The sequence below is a fragment of the Rhinolophus ferrumequinum genome, chromosome X (assembly GCF_004115265.2).
Source record: "Rhinolophus ferrumequinum isolate MPI-CBG mRhiFer1 chromosome X, mRhiFer1_v1.p, whole genome shotgun sequence".
In the NCBI taxonomy this organism is placed as follows: Eukaryota; Metazoa; Chordata; class Mammalia; order Chiroptera; family Rhinolophidae; genus Rhinolophus; species Rhinolophus ferrumequinum.
This window is the reverse complement of record NC_046284.1, coordinates 96113485-96133015: the sequence shown is the minus strand read 5'-3', so window position 1 is coordinate 96133015 and position 19531 is coordinate 96113485. Positions and strand designations below refer to the sequence as shown.

General features: G+C 39.2%; 1 protein-coding gene across 2 annotated transcripts in view; it reads left to right on the top strand.

The window, feature by feature from the left end:
- The window catches only part of PRRG1 (proline rich and Gla domain 1), a 108873-nt gene that overhangs the window by 73846 nt on the left and 15496 nt on the right, over positions 1 to 19531 (top strand). For both annotated transcript variants that reach the window (XM_033118710.1, XM_033118720.1), the window contains exon 3: positions 18 to 178. In XM_033118710.1, the coding sequence (XP_032974601.1) occupies positions 18 to 178 (161 nt within the window). The remainder of the gene's footprint in view (positions 1 to 17; positions 179 to 19531) is intronic.

Here is a 19531-nt window from a genome sequence, read left to right as displayed (position 1 = left end):
ATTGTTGTATCTTTTAGTTTTCCTCACAGGAGAAAAAGCCAATTCAGTATTAAAACGCTACCGAAGAGCTAATGGACTTTTTGAAGAAATAAGACAGGGTAACATTGAGCGTGAATGCAAAGAAGAAGTCTGCACATTTGAAGAAGCAAGAGAAGCTTTTGAAAATGATGAAAAAACTGTAAGTATATTGGCAATTTAAAAAGTTTTTCAGATTTGCCTATGTTTTGGATGTATGTTTGTAATCTGCATTCCCAAATGGTGTGCATTGCTAGCAATTAAAAATTACCCTTGTGAAGAACTCTGAAAGTGACATCTAACAAAGAATACCTTGTGGGTAGGAGAACTAGTTTCGTGTCCGTAAATGTTGGTCTGTCTTTGTGGGTCCTATTTCCATGGGACTCTGCTGAGCTGAGATTTATCATCTTAGCAAGGGGATGCATTTGTTTTACAGGAGGCTTTGTTTGCGAAAGTTGTAGATGACATCATCCCTGTACTCTGCCTAATCAGACAGAAAATGTGGAGGAAGCTAATAGATGCTGACACTGTTTTAAAATGTTTTGCTTCTTGTACAAAAGAAAAGAAAACCTGAACTCCCCTCCCAACGCTGTCAGAATGGTCCCCTTCACCTCTCTTTACTGTGGTCTGCATGCTATTCAAGGAGAGCAGGGACGGGAAACACACAAGGCCGTGGTGTAAATTCTGTGGAAGTGCTCTGCTGTTGTCCATTACATTACTAGAGGTAGCCATTACATAAGGATCCATTCCCATGAAAATAACACTAGGTGCTAACCAAAGGATGTCAGAAGTTCTGGAGGCACCTCGAATACGTCTCAGGAGCACCTGAGGCAGTTTTAAAGAAAGGGTGTTTGATTTCAGGTTAGGTAGAGAAGGACCCAGGGGTAAGAGGAAAGAGCTCAAGATTAAAGACCTCCAGGTTTTGTACACTTCCTAGGTTGGTTCTTAAGTATTGCTCTGTTGCTATTATAAATGGGGTGTTATTTTCCATGGTATATTCTAAGTTGTTATTATTTGTGTATGTGTAAGCTATTGGTTTTTTTTTAAAACCTTATTGAGTTATAATTGACATACTATAATTGATGCACTAACCATGCATATTTCAAGTATACAATTGGGTAAGTTTTGACGTGTGTGTGTGTGTATATATGTATATATATATGTGTGTGTGTGTGTATATATATATATATATATATATTTATATACCTATGAAACCATCACCACAATCAGATAGTAAAGAAATTTATCATCCCCAAAAGTTCCTTCTTGACCCATATGATTCCTTCTTCTCACCTCTCCCCACAAACACCACCCCACCCCAGGCAATGATCGATCTAATTTCTGTCACTATAGTTTATATTTTCTAGCATTTTCTATAAATGAATTCATACATTATGCACTCTTTTTTGTCTGACTTCTTTCACTCAGCAAAACTATGTTCAGATGTATCCATATTGCATGCACCAATAGTTCATTAGTTTTTATTGCTGAGTAGTGTGTCATTGTATGTATATGGGCATTGGGGTTGTTTCCAATTTGGGGCTATTACACATAAAGCTGCTATGAACACTTACGTACTAGGCTATTGAATTTTTTTTAATTAGAGAACTATATATTTATTTTGATTTGAGTTCTAAGAAATCCTATGGTCAAAGTTATACCTTCAAGGTTGCATTATGTGTTTTCATACTTTTTATTTTGAGATAATGATAGATTAACAGAAGATTGCAAAGATAATGCACAGAGGCCCCTTGTAGCCTAAACTGACATTGGTACAATCTGTGTGTATAGTTCTATGCCATTTTATCACTTGTGTGGATTCTTGTAACTACCACTACTATTAAAATGCAGAATTCTTTCATTTTCACAAAAGGCTTTCTTAATATTCATACCCCACCTTCCCCTGCCACCATTACTAACCTCTGGTAGTCACTAATCTGTTCCCCACCTCTGTGTAATTCTGTCATTGCAAGAGTTACATAAATGGAATCATACAATATGGAACCTTTTGATATCGGCTTTTTACACTCAGCATAACGTTCTTGAGATTCATCAAACTTGTTGTATATATCAGTAGTTCATTCCGTTTTATTACTGAGTAGTATTCCATGGTATGGATGTAGTACAGTTTGTTGAACCATTCACTCCTTGAGGAATATCTGGCTTTTTCCAGTTTGGGGCTATTATAAATAAAGTTGCTATGAATATTTGTATACAGGGATTATAAATAAAGTTGCTATGAATATTTGTATACAGGGATTATAAATAAAGTTGCTATGAATATTTGTATACAGGTTTTTGTGTCGACATAAGTTTTTACTTTTCTGGGGTAAGTTCCCCGGGAATATAATTGTTGGGTTGTATGATAAGTATATAAGTAGCTATTTAAGACACTGACAATCGAATTTGTCATTGTACAAATTACCATTTTACATTCCTGCCAGCAGTGTTTGAGGGATCCAGTTTCTCTGCATATTCGTCAGCACTTGGTGGTGTTACTGTGTTTTATTTTAGTCATTCTGATAGGTATGTAGGAATATCATATTGTGGTTTTAATTTCCATTTCCTTAATGGCTAATGATGTTGAACAACTTATCATGTGCTTATTTTACAATTACATATTCTTTTCTGTGAAATCTCCCTTCATGTCTTTTGCTTTTCTTTCTTTTACATTTTTTTTTTTAAATTGAGAAATAATTGCCATACATTGTATTTGTTTCAGGTGTACAACATAATGATTCAGTATATGTATGCATTGCAAAATGATTGCCTCAGTAAGTTTAGTTAACATCCATCACCATACAGTTACATTTTTTCCTTGTGATAAGAACTTTTAAGATTTACTCTCTTAGCAACTTTCAAATATACAATGCAGTATTGTTAAGTGTAGTCACCATACTGTACATTACATCCCCAGGACTTACTTATTTTATAACTGAAAGTTTGTACCTTTTGACCCCCCTCATCCATTTTGCCAACTCCACCCCCTCCCCACCTCTGGCAACCACTCTTTTCATTATTTTCTAATTGGATTGTGTGGAATTTTTTTTTTTTACTAGAGTTCTGCGAGTTCTTTATGTTCTAAATACAAATCCACTATCACATATGTGTTTTGTAGGCCGTTGGCTTTTATGTGTTGATTGTATATCTTACTACCTTACTGACCTCTTTTGTTGTTTGAGTTAGTTTTATTATTGACTCTCAAGGTGAACAATGTTTTCAATGCTTACCTCTCTGGCCTTTATGCATCTCAATGCTTCTATGTATCCTTTCCTGCTGGCAGAGACAGGATGCTACATTTCATCAATCTTTGATACAAACAGAAGAACTAGTCCTTCAGCAATTGCTCAAGCAATTCTCTGTGCTCTCCAGCATCACCTGTTCCTCTCTACAGACTCATTCTCATTAGCCTACACACCTTCTAGAAAAAAAATATCTTCACTCCATATCCCCCTCCAACAATCATCTCATTTCTTGAAACTCTTCTCTGTTCTCTCTATACTCATTCCCCAGTGAGTTTTACTAGTCTAGGGGCTTGAAATGCTAATGACTCCCCAAATTTATTTATATCCTGGGGGGCTACCCTGAACTGCAGACATGTATGACTGACTGCCTACTCAACATCACCTCTTTGAATTGAACGCAGTTCTCAGACTATACATAGACAAATTTGGGCCCCTTCCCAAAAGATCTGCTCCTACCACAGCAGATTCTGATCTCAGTAAGTAGTAACTCCGTCTATCGATGTCTTTGCTAAGCCCTAAACCTATTGTCATCCCTGACTCTTCTCTTTTTAGTATCCCACACCCCATCTGCCAATACTGTTGGTTCTAACATGAAAATATATTGAGGATCGAGCCACCTGCTGGTCTCTCTACTTGTTACCACTTTACATCTCAGCCACCATCACTTTGCCAACTGTATGATTTCTGGGCCCCCTTCTCATAGTGGATTCCCAAAACAGCAGGCTAGAGTGATCCTTTCAAGTCTCCTGTCTGTAATGGCTACCCGTCTCCCTCAGTAAAAGCCAAAGTGCCCAGAATCACCCGCAAGGAACTACACTATCGGCCCCCATGCCTCTCCACCCCACACTTCACCACAGCTGCAGTTACTTCTTTACCACATCTCCTGTGACACTCCACCCGTTCACTTTGCTGTGGCTTGTGGCTCCTGACACACAGCGCGTGTCCTGCCTCGTGGCTTTGACACTTGCTCTTTCCTCTTCCCAGTGGATATAGCCGACTTCCCTCACCACACTCAGGTCAAGTTCATTTTCTCAGTGAGGAGGTATCCTACCTTAAATTGCAACCTTTGCCGCTTCTGTGAATTCCTTTTCTTCCCAGCACTTACCACCACCTGACATCTGCTTGCTGTATTTGTTTATTGTTTCTCCCCCCCCACCCCAGAACTGTTAGCTCTACGGCAGCAGCCATTTCTCGTCTGTTTTGTTCATAGCTGTGGTCCTTAGCATGTAAAACAGTGCTGGTACATAATAGGAATTAAATAAATATATTTGATAAATGAATGAAGGAATGAACGAATAGACATATTACAAAGTACATTTAATTCATAGGAAGAAATGATTTCAAACTTGTTCACTGATAGATGTGGACTTAATTTAAAAATATTTTTATTATGTTGGTGTTGGGCTTTGGTTTAAAGTCTATCATCTGAGTTTGCTTATCCCATTAAATCCATACCATTTACAATAAGATGCGCCCAAGGGCTTTTGGTTTAATAATTGTAACAGAAATGACATTCTGATCCTTGATCTATGTCAGCACAACTATTTCAGAATAGTGTTTGTTATATGTTAAGAAGGATCTGCTCTGTGTTCAGAAGCATCGAACAACAATTTCATCTTTGAAGTTCATGATTGATTAATTCTGCCAGTAAAGAAAATGATGGGCTTTGGGGATTTTCTTTCACCTCTTAGACTATTTATTAACTATCTTTTTGTTTACTAAAATTCATCACTCAGAACAGATTTACTCATACATTTTTTTCATCTTCCCTAAATCTGGACTGTGTGAATTTAGAACTCTGCTTTCAGTGTAATGTGGGGTTTTTCTTATAATTTTTTACCTAATTTGTAACACAGGTCTAATTATAGCTACAGTGGGAGAAAATGTATGGTACTTTGCAGTTTTTATTTTCACCACGTAGAAATTTGGTCAGATTTCAGATGTTATCTGCTGAGTGCCTACTGGGTAGCAGACATGAGACATACAACAGTGAATAAGCTGACCCTCCCTCATGACATTTGAGATCTGGTAGACACAGCAGACATACACAGACTCACATACGCAGGAATTATCAGAATGTCATAGCAAAATCCTCTGCTTGGGGAATCACATGTGAGTACCTAATTTGTTGTCTCAGCTCTGCCACCTACTGACTATTGCTTGTGAAATATTTCACCTTTCTAGGGCTCAATTTCTATATCTTGTAAAGGGGAGAAATTATACCTACAGCATTAGGTTTGGGAATGTGCACTTAGCTTAGTGCTTAGCACAGAGAAGGCCACCAATAAACATGTTTTATTCTAGTTTTTAGGTGCTGAATTAGGGCCACTTAATTTAGGGATGAATTTTTTATCTCTACCATTGTTTTCTCTTTTCCTCTTTATGGACCATGAGGGTTCTTTGCATTTTGGAACTTTTAATCTTGAGCTAACATGAAGAAAATAGTAGTAATTTTTTTAAAAAAGATTTTATTGGGGAAGGGGAACAGGACTTTATTGGGGAACAGTGTGTACTTCCAGGCCTTTTTTCCAAGTCAAGTTGTTGTCCTTTCAATCTTAGTTGTGGAGGGTGCCGTTCAGCTTCAAGTTGTTGTCCTTTCAGTCTTAGTTGTGGAGGGCGTAGCTCAGCTCCCGGTCCAGTTGCCGTTGCTAGTTGCAGGGGGTGTAGCCCACCATCCCTTGTGGGAGTCAAACCGCAACCTTGTGGTTGAGAGCCCACTGGCCCATGTGGGAATCGAACTGGCAGCCTTCGGAGTTAGGAGCATGGAGCTCGAACCGCCTGAGCCACTGGGCTGCCCCCCAGTAGTAGTAATTTTTTAAAACAACTGTTTCAGAAATTTTCTTCACAAATTATTTCTAGTTTATTTGTGCTTGACTTTCCAAAATGGCTGTCCTCAAACTTCTCAAGTACATAAGAATCAGCTTGACTGCGTACCAAAACTGCATAATCCCACTGAGTGTGCAGACCTGTGTTTCTAATACCATTCCACAGTCAAAGAAGCAGGACTCTTTGAGGAAATGGCTGACTGTAGGCCTGGGGCAACAGAATACAAGATGAGCTGGATCATATTGTAGCAGCAGAAAGTAGGGAGGTATTAAAAAAAAAGAAAGAATGGGAGCGTGTCAAAGGGACACAGGAGCCAGCGTGAAGGAGCTGTCAGTAGCCAAAGCTGAAACAATTTGGGCAAAAGAATAAATAATGTAGTATTGGATCACAACCCAAAGCATACGATAAATATGCAAGTTCGTAATGATATCAATAAAAGGATACATAAATAAATAGGTGAGGAGAAACAGATCTACACTACACAAGAATTCCAAATTATGTATGTAAATACTCCCCTTCCCAGAAGGCAGAGCTTAATTCTCTGCTTCTCGTGAGTGTGGCGTGGACATAATAATCTGCTTCCAAAGAATAGAGTATGGAAAGTGGGAGGAAATACGTTACAGTGGAGAAAACCGGCAAACATTGCCTCGACCTGGTGACTATGGTTAGCAGCAGCATCAGTATGTATATCATGTGATGAGAAGGGACTTCGCTTCTGTGTTTTCTTCTTTTCCCCCCAAACCCGTAACATGACTCCAGTGGGATCATGAGAAAATTACCCAAGACATCCAAATTGAGAGACACTCTTCAAATTATCTGATTCCTCAAAACTGTCAAGGTCATGAAAAAGAAGAAAAGGCTGAGAAACTGTCACAGACCAGAGGACACTAAAGAGACATGGTGATTAAATGCAAGGTGGATTAGATTCTGGAACAAAAGGTTATTAGTGGGAAAACTAGTGAAATCCAAATTCGTTGCTAATAGTAATGAACCAATATTAATTCATTAATTATAATAACTATACCACACCGACGTAAGATGCTAACATTAGAAAATACTGGGCGAGGGCTACAAGGGAATTCTCTGTACTATCTTTGCAACTTTGCTGTAAATCTTAATTATTCCAAAATAAAAAGAATTATTTTAAAAATGCACAGTCCAGGGTCCACAGATCTCCGTGGGGCCAGGGAACCTGCCTTAATGAGTAGTCTTGGGATTTTAATGTAGGTGATCAGCAGATAACATTTTGTTAGATTGTAAAGCAAGTGGTCTTAACTAAAACCGCTTATTTGGAATACTCAAAAAGCTTTGCTGGTATTCGGTGGTATTTTTGGGGGTGTGGATGACTGTCCTGTCTGGGTGCATCACCCCAAGTCTTTGTCCTATTCCCTGTGCACTCCATGCTCCACTCCCAAGTTGTGGTTGCATTTTAGAAACTGAGTTAGTGGTATCCAAGGGTTTTAGATCTAAGTCCAGAGATTACTTTTTCGATAATACATACCTCTCCCTCATTCCGAAGTGTTGCCATTTAAATTCGTTTTGCGTAGAAATTGTTGAAAGAGAAATTGAATAAAGAGATATGCAGTGCCCCTTCATACTAGGATATGTTACCAAAACTGCATTGGAAATCTCAGAATTCAGAGCCAATGGCCGGAGGTAGCATGTAGTCACTTGTGGGGAGACATAGTGATTCCAAGAGCTGCTCAGCGTCTCCCGTACTCAAGAGTTGGCCATTAGTTTTCTGGAGATTACTCATCTCTCTTGCAGGCAGAAACTCAGAATTCTGCGGCATTGGTAGGGAAACTCCTATTTCACATAACCTCTCATGATCCATTGATGGCACTCACCTATTTATTTATTCTTTTATTTATATCATTATGGACTTGCATATTTATCGTATGCTTTGGGTTGTGATCCAGTTCTACATTATTTATTCTTTTGCCCAAACTGTTTTCAGCTTTGGCTATTGACATCTCCTTCAGACTGGCTCCTGTGTCCCTTTGACATGCTCCCATTCTTTCTTTTTTTAATACTTCCCTACTTTCTGCCACTACAATATGCTCCAGCTCATCTTGTATTCTCCTTGCCCCAGGCCTACATTCAGCCATTTCCTCCAAGAGTCCTGTTTCTTTGACTGTGGAATGGTATTAGAAATGGCACTGGAGCCAGTGATTCAGAACTTTGCCCTTTGAGAAATGAGGGAATTCAAGAAGGAAGGGAGGTGGGAGTTGAGTCTGGGCATAGACATATAGGGGGCAAACACGGGGCAGCACTGTGGTCATCTTCCAGCCATACTCTATGCATGTCCGTCCGCATCTTCCCACATCTTCCCTAGACCCATCGCAGATCCTCCTGCTGTAGTCAAATATGAAGTTTCCCTTCAGCCACATGGGGGTGGTTTCCTGGGGCTCCCACAGGCTTCCTCACTACTTCTTTGGGATCTCTTAAGTTAAACAGGACAAAGTGTATTATTTTGTGCAGTTGGTATTCTGAGCTACTGGAGAGATGAAGAAGGTCTGACGTTTACAGCAGGCATCATTTTGTCCATTATGTGATCACTTAAAGTAAATTTTTATTGATTATATTGTTGATGTTATGTTTTAATTAATGGTGAACTTTATTCTCTGGCAGTTGAGCTCTTTTGTAGATTATAAGTCCTATGTAGTCTCAGTTACTCTTTTCAGGTTTATGGTAGTAACTTAATTTGGAGGGTTTCAGGCTGTATATTCCCAAAGCAATGGACTTGGCTCCAGTGTGGGTCTCTCCTGCCCATGCCAGCTGTCTGTTAACCTTGACCTGAAGTTACCTCAGCAGGTTTCCTCTCCCAGTGCCAGGTGATCTTTTTCAGACTTGCCCTCAGAGATGGGGTACTGGTGGGGCTGACAGGTCTATATTTGGTCACTTGTATAATCATCTACACCATAGTTTTAATATAACTCTGCACATTCTGGTCAGAATGTCTAGTTTTAGTGATGCTCTGTTTAACCTCTAAATATGCTGCTGTTCACCCACGATTGCACTGAGGGCACATATAGAATTTCAGAACTCATCAGTGCTGCTCATTAGAATTAATTTGCAAGAATGAGTTCTTCTAATGGATCTGGTGGAATCCCAAAAGTTCCATGGCCATATTGCCCCAGAGTTTACAGTCACATAAATGATGAGTCATGTGCTTAAAAAAGACCTTGGCTTGTGTAGCCATTCTAGTTTAAGACTCTAAACTTCTGTTCCTTAGAGACAGGCAGATCTCATACCTTTCTAGGCACTGTGGGCACAGAAACTCCTATCCACTCTCTTCCATTTAAAACTTCAGCGTTGGATTTATTTCATGCTTACCTTTTCCTCCTCCGCTCCTCCAGCTCCTGCTAGTCCTTGACCTTAAGATCAAGGAGTGAGGAGAGGGGCATGACCTGCTCTTTAACCCTTACCTCTTCCCATTTCTCTTCCCTCTGGTATCTTGAGGTCTGAGGAGGAGGGAAGAGAAAGGGGTTAGATGTCTCTAACTGAACTGGTATTGCTGTGGCCCCTTCTTTTTTTTAGTTAAAGTTTATTGGGGTGACAGTTGTTAGTAAAGTTACATAGATTTCAGGTGTACAATTCTGTATTACATCATCTATAAATCCCATTGTGTGTTCACCACCCAGAGTCAGTTCTCCTTCCATCACCATATATTTGATCCCCCTTACCCTCATCTCCCACCCCCCACCCCCCTTACCCTCTGGTAACCACTAAACTGTTGTTTGTGTCTATGAGTTTTTGTTTCTCATTTGTTTGTCTTGTTCTTTTGTTGTTTTTGGTTTATATCCCACATATCAGTGAAATCGTATGGTTCTCTGCTTTTTCTGTCTGACTTATTTCGCTTAGCATTATATCTCAAGATCCATCCATGTTGTCACAAATGGTTGTATTTCATCATTTCTTACTGCCGAATAGTATTTGTGGCCCCTTCTTGACTGTCGCTAATTTTTTGGTGGGCCTCCTTATAAGTTGAGTGGGAGGTGTACTGTGTTCCTCAAGGGGTCCTAGAAGAAGCCTTCCACAGCACAGTTCCAGGAATAGGAGCTATGACTCTGTTGGCCTCTTGTGCCTTCTTCCCCAGCTGGCTCCCACCCTGCTATGCACAGCTCACTTTCTTGTTGTTGGGGCCCTTTGCCTGGCAAACAGCCCCCTGGGGCAGAGTAGCAGCAACATGGCTCAAGCTTTCCACAGTATCTATCTAACCTATTGGAGATTCTCATACCTTATTTTAATCATTGGAAAGGGTCTGTTCCATTGCTGACCCCATTGCTTTTCCTCATGTCTCCCCTGCCCTTACTATGGGGACAGGGGCAGAAGTGGCGCACATCAGCCAGTCCACTGCTGAAGTGGATGATGTCAACTCGGGGAATGAAATGGCAGTGTTGTTTTCTTGCAGGTACCCTACCACTGGCTCTTTTGGAGCTCCCCCCAGTAGTTCAAAGTCTTGGGGTTGAAATGGTAAATTTGAATCTCTGCAAGTATGAGCAGCCAACCTGGCATGTGCATCAGTGGTCCTAGTGGCCGTGTCGGCCGCCATGCTGCTGCTGCGGACTGCTGGACTGCTTCGTAGGCAGTACCGTCATTGTTATAAATGGTTTGCATTACCCAACAGTGAGCTACAGTTAGCCAGTGGGACTGAGGAGAATAAAACCTTCATATTCAAGTTGGGGTTTGAGTAGAACCCTAGATCAGCAACTTTGCTTGGGAAATGTTTACTGCATCTGTTATTTCATCTGAAAGATGATATCATATGCCTCCCATAGCATGCTAAGAGGAGGTTAGTTATGAATTCAGAGAACAGGGGTTTGCTTACCTGTTACCCAGGGAATTGCATTCTTTATCCTAATACACTAAACCTCTTCCTCCAAAAAAAGGAAAATAAGAAAGTCAGAAAACGTCCATTTTAAGATGAGGCTGGGGTGTTGTAAAATAACACAGGATCCAACAGAAAATGCCAATTTTTTTTCTTTATTAATGTTTTCTATCATCGTACATAGTACTGTAGACTATTAGTCAGGACCACAAATAGATTACCAAAAAGTATAAATAATTAGGAATACTAAAAAAAAAAAGTAGCTACTTTGATAAATGTATTCAGGCAAGTGGATGGCAAAACCAAATAAATATTACCATATTTCATTAATTCTCGGATCATTAATTCAATTTTAACTTCTCTGAAATTGAGGTACAGTTTGCAATCACTGATATGCCGTGGATTAGTTGAAAGAATGTTTTTTCCCTCTTTTTAATGCATAAAAAAATAGTGTGCTATTCAATCACTGGCGTATTTGATAAAATATAGCAACCAGTCACCACCCCTGCCCACTCCTCAGAGAATCCTGTCTGGGTGGGACCACTACTGTAAATCAATTGGTGTTACAGTGGGTTGCTGCTGATTCCTTCAATATTGGGAGCTGTCACTGGTTCTTTGCCCCAGTGCTAGGGCACTGTCCCCCCAGAGCAAGGCTTCTGAGCATGGATGGCTCTCATGGTTGGCATACCAGTAACCATAGAAATAAGATTCAGTTTATCCACTTCCAAAATACAATAAAATCAGTGGCAAAGGAAATTGGAACTTTGCAATAGCCATATATTGTCCACCCTAGGTCTTGGGTACCATTAAGCTGAAACAGGGGATCTGTTCTCCCACTGCACATACAGCAACCAGCAGAGCGAAGAGGGCTCTGCCTTTTCTTAAATTGTATGCTTTGGAGCAGGGGTATCCAAACTGCGGCCCGCGGGCCAACTGCGGCCTGCAATCCATTTTCAATTGGCCCGCAGCAAATTCCAAAAATATATTTCGTTTACTTAAATAAACCAGGTGAGGCAATACGTCCTTCACCTCGAGTGAGTGGCCGGGCTGTTTGTGTATTTTACCGCATATGGCCCTTGGTGAAAACCGTTGAAAAAAGTTTGGACACCCCTGCTTTAGAGGATCACACTAATGTCATAATTTAAAATAGCATTATTATTTGAATGTTAAGATACTATCTCATTCCCAAATCTAATATTTGATACACGTTATTGCTCATCATGAATAGACTAAAAGCTGATTTATCTTTCCATTTCATTGTTGAAGAAAGAGTGATGGAATAGGCTCCAATCATCTTTATAACTAATACGGTCCACGAAAAGCAAGTAAGTCAAGCTCTTCATTTCACAAATAAGGAAATAACAGATAAATTGTCGATTTGCTCATTTTCTCATAGTAAGATACTGATTGGTGCAGCCCCAAATGGGACCCAGTCTCCTATTTCAGTGTTTTCCCTCCCCTCCCTCTGCATTGAACACAGTTCCCTCCTAATTTAACTGGTGATAGTTATGCCAGGGTTTTTGCAATGGAACAATTTACCTCCAGGTTGCTTCTGCTGTTTTTTATTAGGCTATTAATAAAGGCACATCACCGTATACTTATTCAAGCCCTGATATGATTGAAATGGAAAAACTGGTGGCTGGTACCTACTCTCAGCTGTATTTTTATTTTTACTGTTTAAAACGCTTTAGAACAACACCAATTGGGACAGTCAAAGCAGTTAATATTCTTTCCATATTTAGACCAATATTGTGAGTGCCAAAAAAGACCGATGATATGCCAGATTTCTGACTAGAGTTGAAACTCCTGGCTTTTCATTCTGAATCTAGTACTCAAGAGCATCATACCTTGTAGCTGACACACTTGGAGCACAAGGCAGGATATCTAGAAGAGAAGAAAACCTCATAGAACTTGCAATATAATTGGGCCAATTAGGAAGGAATATAGGGATAGGCTGAGATTTCTTGTTGTTACCTGAGAAGGGGCAACCTGAACTTTTAGACAATTTTGAAATTATTTGGTTTCATGGTGAGATCATTTTTAAGGGAGCTGTCTTTAAGCCAAATAAACTGATATGGTTTCATTATGTCGTCTGCAGAGGTTGAGGAGATGATAAAGAATTAGTTCTATTTAAAGTTAATGAAACTTTTCAATCTTACAGAGATTCATTCTTGCTACTTAGAAAGACAAATTACATTATAAAGATCCAGGTGTGTACTAATAACTAAAATGAGATAAACTAATAAAAATAATATTTCCCCATAAACAGAATTTATATTAGTTTTTCATTAAAACTGCTACATTCCACTTTGCTGTTTTCTATTTTAAAATATTAAATTTCAGGGCAAACTGTAGACAAAACAGAGATAAATAATTATCTACTAGGGATTTTAGTATCCCTTAACTTACTGCAGAAAGATACTTTGTTCCAGCATACAGCATTCTGTTTGCTTTCTCTACTCTACCACCTCTTATATTACTTCCATTATCCTAGAAATCCAGTGCTTATTGCAGTTTGATTATGGGTTGCCCTACCACCAATATTCTTGGAGAGAAAATAAAGTAATTGCTTGAATTAATGTATTCTAAGTTGCTAATGAAGAGAATACAGACACTGTTGATTACTGATCTAAAAACCATTTTACTCCCTTCTTGCTAAGAGATCCCCAATTTTGTAATAATATGCCCAGTTGTAATACACCCAGTTGCTAGAGGTGAATCATAATTAATCTAAGTTAGTTATGGCAATATTATTCCCTTTTCATAACCTATAGTAATCTCTTCTCTCTCATGATTGATAGGGGTAATTTATGTCTTCTCTCTTTGTTTCTTGATCAGCCTGCCTAGAGAGTTATCTGATTTTTAACCTCAAAGAATCTATGTTTGGTTTAATTTATTTTCTCTATTTTTTTTGTTTATTTTCTATTTTACTGAATTCTCCTTTCTTTATAATTTCCTGCCTTCTGCTTGATTTGGGTATATATCACTTTTTTTTTAATTTAGTTCCTTAAGGAAGATAGTTAGATTTTTTTATTTGAGATAGTTTTTATTTTCTAATCTGGTATGATTTGAATCCTTTGAAATGTATTGAGACTTGGTTATGGCCCAGAATATTATTAATCTTGGTAAATATTCAGTGTGCACTTGAGAACAATGTGCTTCTAAAGAATATACAGTTGACCCTTGACGAACATGGGGGTTAGGGGCGCCAAACCCCATGCAGTTGAAAATTCCCATATAAACTTTGACTTCCCAAAAACTTAACTACTAATAGCCTACTGTTAGCCAGAACCCTTACCGATAACATAATCAGCCGATTAACACGTATTTTGTGTTATATGTATTATATACTGTATTCTTACAATAAAGCTAGAGAAAATGTTATTAAGAAAATCATAAGAAAGAGAAAATACATTTACAGTATTTATTGGAAAAAATCCGTGTATAAGTAGACCCACATAGTTCAAACCTATGATGTTCAGGGTCAACTGTATTTTAAAATCTCTTCTGTCTCTTGAACATTATTTCTTCCTTTTCTTCCTCATTCTTCTCCTGATTATAACAACTAATACCACACTAGTTGTCTACAAAGAGGAGAGCTGTGTGGCTTTGAACCAAGTGAGTATATTACCTATTCAGAAAATTATTTACATTTTTAGAAATACAAAATGATAATTGAATTATGGTAGTGGCTAAACACACAAAAAATATTTTATACACACACACACACATACACACACACACAAAGATCATTAGCAGACCAGAAATTATAAGGAATTATTGGAAGATAGCAAAAGCAAGATGCCATTAGATTAGTTAATTCAGAGAACTTGAAACACCTGCAGTAGAAAACACCAGCACATTTGGAGAAACTTCAAGAACAGTCAACAAAATCACAGTACTGTGGAGGCTCCTAGGTCAACTATGAGATTAAAGAGATACTCTGTGAACAGAAGATTTGTTTTACCCTACCCTGCTCTGACCTTCCCGGACCCCTACTTAAAGAGGTCAATAAGTAGTTGTATTATTTGACCCCTTTAAATTCCCAAACTACACTCCAAAGACAGGGAATGAGCTTGCACAAAAGGGAAACAATAGGACACATCTACCTAGAAGGGAAAACACTAGTCTTCCACTGCAGGAATGTCATGTTTGTTTTGGCAATGGGGAGGGTCCCTATGTTACCTGCAAGCACCATGCCATGTACCCCCAAAGGAGAACACCACTCCCTAATTGACACACTCTGCCTTCCCTACACACTCCTACCTGTACCCTCAGACTCTGAGGAGAAGCCTACGCATATTAGTGAAATGAACATCACAACTGTAGATCATATCCATGCTAATTATCTAGGCTGACTAAATGCACCCTTTACTCCTAAATATTAATGGACAAAGGTTTGCAAAATACTTGAGTAAAGTGAAAGAATATCATGATGAACAAACAGAACTGTTTCTGGAAAGTTGTTCATTGCAGCATTATTTACAGTGACCAAGACATGGAAACAACCAAAGTGTCCTTCGATAGATGATTGGATAAAGAAGATGTGCTACATATACACAATGGAATACTACTCTGCCATAAGAAAAGATGAAATAGTACCATTTGCGACAACCTGGATGGATATTGTCATTATTATGCTAAGTGAAACACGTCAGACAGAAAAAGTCAAGAACCATATGACTTCACTCGTATGTGGGATATAAAACTGAAAGCAACAAAGGAACAAGACAAACAAAGAAACAAAAACTCATAGACACAGACAATAGTTTAGTGGTTACCAGAGGGTAAGGGGGCAGGGGGATGGTAGAAGATGGAAAAGGGGGCCAAATATATGGTGATGGAAGGAGAACTGACTCTGGGTGGTGAACACACAATGGGATTTATAGATGATGTAATACAGAATTGTACACCTGAAATCTATGTAATTTTACTATTGACACCCTAATAAATTTAATTTAAAAAAATACAGGAAACAGAAAACAACTTTACCAAAAAATTTCAAATTCATATTCTGAGAATTTTAAGAGATGATGGGACTATAAAAATAAGAACAGGCTGCAGTAGAAGAAATCAATTAGAGAACAAGATAAAGTATTTGAACAACAAAAATATTATTGCAAAATTAAAAACTTAATAGATGCCAGGTGTTTGGCCAGTTCGCCCTGCCTCATGCAGCCTCAGTTGGAACTTAAACACAGCACTCGCATACTTGCCCACCCACCAGCACTGGAACCTCCCTCACCCTCTTTACCCATTATGGACCCCATTTCCAGTCCCATCTCAAAGCTGTCATCAGGCCCCAGAGCCCACTTGAGAAAGCCCGGGTCAACCATCTTGGGAATGCTCCGAGGCTGTGCTGCCACTGCCTGCACCCCTACTGCCGCTGGACCCCATACCCCCCTTCCGAGCCACCTTGGCCTTGGCACCCGCTGCACCTGCGCCTCCAGCCATGACAACCGCGCCGCCCTCGTACGTGTGCCAGAACTACTACCCCGAATGCGAAGCTGCCATCAACAACCAGATCGTCCTGGAGCTCTACGCCTCCTACGTGTATGAGTCCATGGCCTCCTATTTCAGCAGCCACGAGGGGGTTAATATCCAAAATTTATAAAAAACTCATATAACTCAATACCAAAAAACAAACAACACTAAAAAAAAATGGGCAAAGGACATCAAGAGACCTTTCTCTAAAGAGGACACACAGATGGCCAACAGACATGAAAAAACGTTCAATCTCATTAATCACTAGAGACATGCAAATAAAACCCACAATGAGATACCACCTCACTCCAGTCAGAAAGCCTATCATCATCGATAAATCAAAAACAAGTGCTAGCGAGGAAGTGGAGAAAAGGGAACCCTCGTGCACTGTTGGTGGGATTGCAAATTGGTGCAACTATGGAAAAAACAGTATCTAGGTACCTCAAAAAATTGGAAATGGAACGACCTTGGGGGTGGCCAGATGGTTCATTTGGTGAGAGCATGAGCTGTTAACTACAGGGTTGCTGGTTCAATTCCCACATGGGCCAATGAACTGCGCCCACCACAACTAGATTGAAGACAACGAGCCTCTGCTGAGCTGCAGGAGGGCTGGCCGGATGGCTCAGTTGGTTAGAGTGCAAGCTCTTAACAACAAGGTTGCCAGTTCAATCCCCGCATGGGATGGTGGGCTGTGCCCCTTGTAACTAAAGATTGAAAACAGCGACTAGACGACTAGACGTGGAGCTGAGCTGCGCCCTCCACAACTAGATTGAAGGACGACGACTTGACTTGGAGCTGATAGGCCATGGAAAAACACACTGTTCACCAACATTCCCCAATAAAAAGAAAATTTAATAAAATAAAATAAAATGGAACTACCTCATGACCCATCTGAAGTATTAGTCAGCAATAAAGAAGAATGAAATCTTACCGTGTGCAACGACATGGATGGACGTAGAGAATATTATGCTAAGTGAAATAAGTCAGACGGGGAAAGACAAATGCCATAGGATCATACTTATATGTGGAATCTAAGAACAGAATACGTGACCAAAAAAAGAGAGAAATAGACTCAGAGATATAGGGAAAAAATTGATGGTTCGTAGATGGAAGGAGAGTGGGGATGTGGGAGAAGGTAAAGGGATTAGAAAGTACAAATTCTCATCACAATATAGCCATGGAGATAGGAAATGCATTTTGGAGAATAAAATAAATAATGTTTTAAAGATTATGTAGGGTGCCAGATGGTCACTGGACTTACTAGGGAGACCACTTCACAGACTATGTAGGTGTCTCACCACTGTGATATAAACCTGCAGCTGAAGTTTAAGAATACTGAATGTCAACTATAATTACACACACACACACACACACACACACACACACACACACACACCAGGGGTGCCAAAAAATGTATACAACTGCACACTTTGGTCAGTGTTGCTCAAGAAGTAGTTTGCCATAATTAGAAGTGTCTGGATGCTGACGGTAACCATTTTGAGCACCTCTTGTAATTGCAGAAGTCAAACCTGAGTTATCTTCATCTTTTGTTATCGGTATATATTGAATACTACAATTTTAATAGGTTTTTCCTTCCTTAAATTGTGCATACACTTTTTAGCACCGTGTGTGTGTGTGTGTGTGTGTGTGTGTGTGTGTGTGTATACAGATACATACATAGATAGACGTAGATATTTTCACAGAATGCGGAGTACACCTTGGGAATATCGTCAATGGAATTGTAACAACTATATACAGTGTCAGAGGGGTAGTAGATGGGGGGGTTATCACTTTGGGAGGGCTGTCAATGTCTAACTAGTACATTGTTTTGTACACCTGAAACTTACTGAAAAATGATTTAAATCCATTTAAAATTTTTTAGACCTGTTGCATGGTCCAAAAATAAAGTCAGTCTTGGTAATTGTTCCATGTGCCCTCGAAAATCATATGCTTCTAAACCAATGTTTCTAAACATTCCTCTCTTATGACTCTGTACTTTTTCTTAACATGAGGATTGTTTCTTTTTTTTCTTCCTTTCTTCTCCTGATTATAACCATAATAGTTCATTGGTTGGCTACAGAGGGTAGAAGTATGTGGCTTTTGAGTCATGTGAATGCTTAACTATTTAAAAAATGAGTATTTGTATTTCTAAAAAGGGAAAAATGATATAACTGAACTATGGTGGTGGTTTGGACACAGAAACAATGATCTCAACATACTAACTGGCAAAGATAGAGATAGCTAACCAGCCATTATGAGGAAATCTTGGCGATAGAAACGGGACACTTACAAACCAACAAAACCAGAGAATTTAAAATACCTGCAATAGAAAGGCAAGCACATACAAGGAAAGTTCAAGAACAGAGTCTGTGAATTCAAAAGACTGTAGAGGGTCCTGGGTGGACTGTGACATTCAAGAGCTACCACTTGAATAACTGATCTGTTTGCTGCTGTCCTGCTCTGACCCTACCCCAACCTTACTTACATTGGACAAAACCATTTGGCATTGGATCTGCTTTAATCCCCAAACTACACTCCAGAGACACTGAATTATTTGAGGAAGAAGGAAACCAAAATAGAACAAATCAGAGACAATGCCAACTTGCCTAGCAAAAAGGAAAGAAAACAGAAGGGCACACCTACCACCTACAAGACAGATCCCCAGAAGTCTTCCAATGTTAGTGAAATGCCATGCTTTTGGCATTTGGGAGGGTCCCTCTCCTACCTGCAAGCTCCATAAAATGCACCACCAAAGGAAACCACTGCATAACTCACACACTTCAAATTCCATTCGGAGGACCAGCCTACCAGACAAATGGACATTACCACTGTAGATCACATCCATGCCAATTACTTATACTAATCAAATGGGCCCATTACTCCCAAATAGGAAACCACAGATGCTTGCAAGATATTTGAGGAAAGTGTAAGAGATCAGGATGAACAAACTGAGCTATTTCAGGAGTAAAAAATATCTATGTCTATACCTATATTGCTGTATCTATATCTATATATGGTTGATGCAAAGGTAATAGCTGTTTTTAAAATTATATTTAACCTTTTAAACCGCAATTACTTTTGCACCAACTTAATCATATATATATATATATATATATATATATATATATAT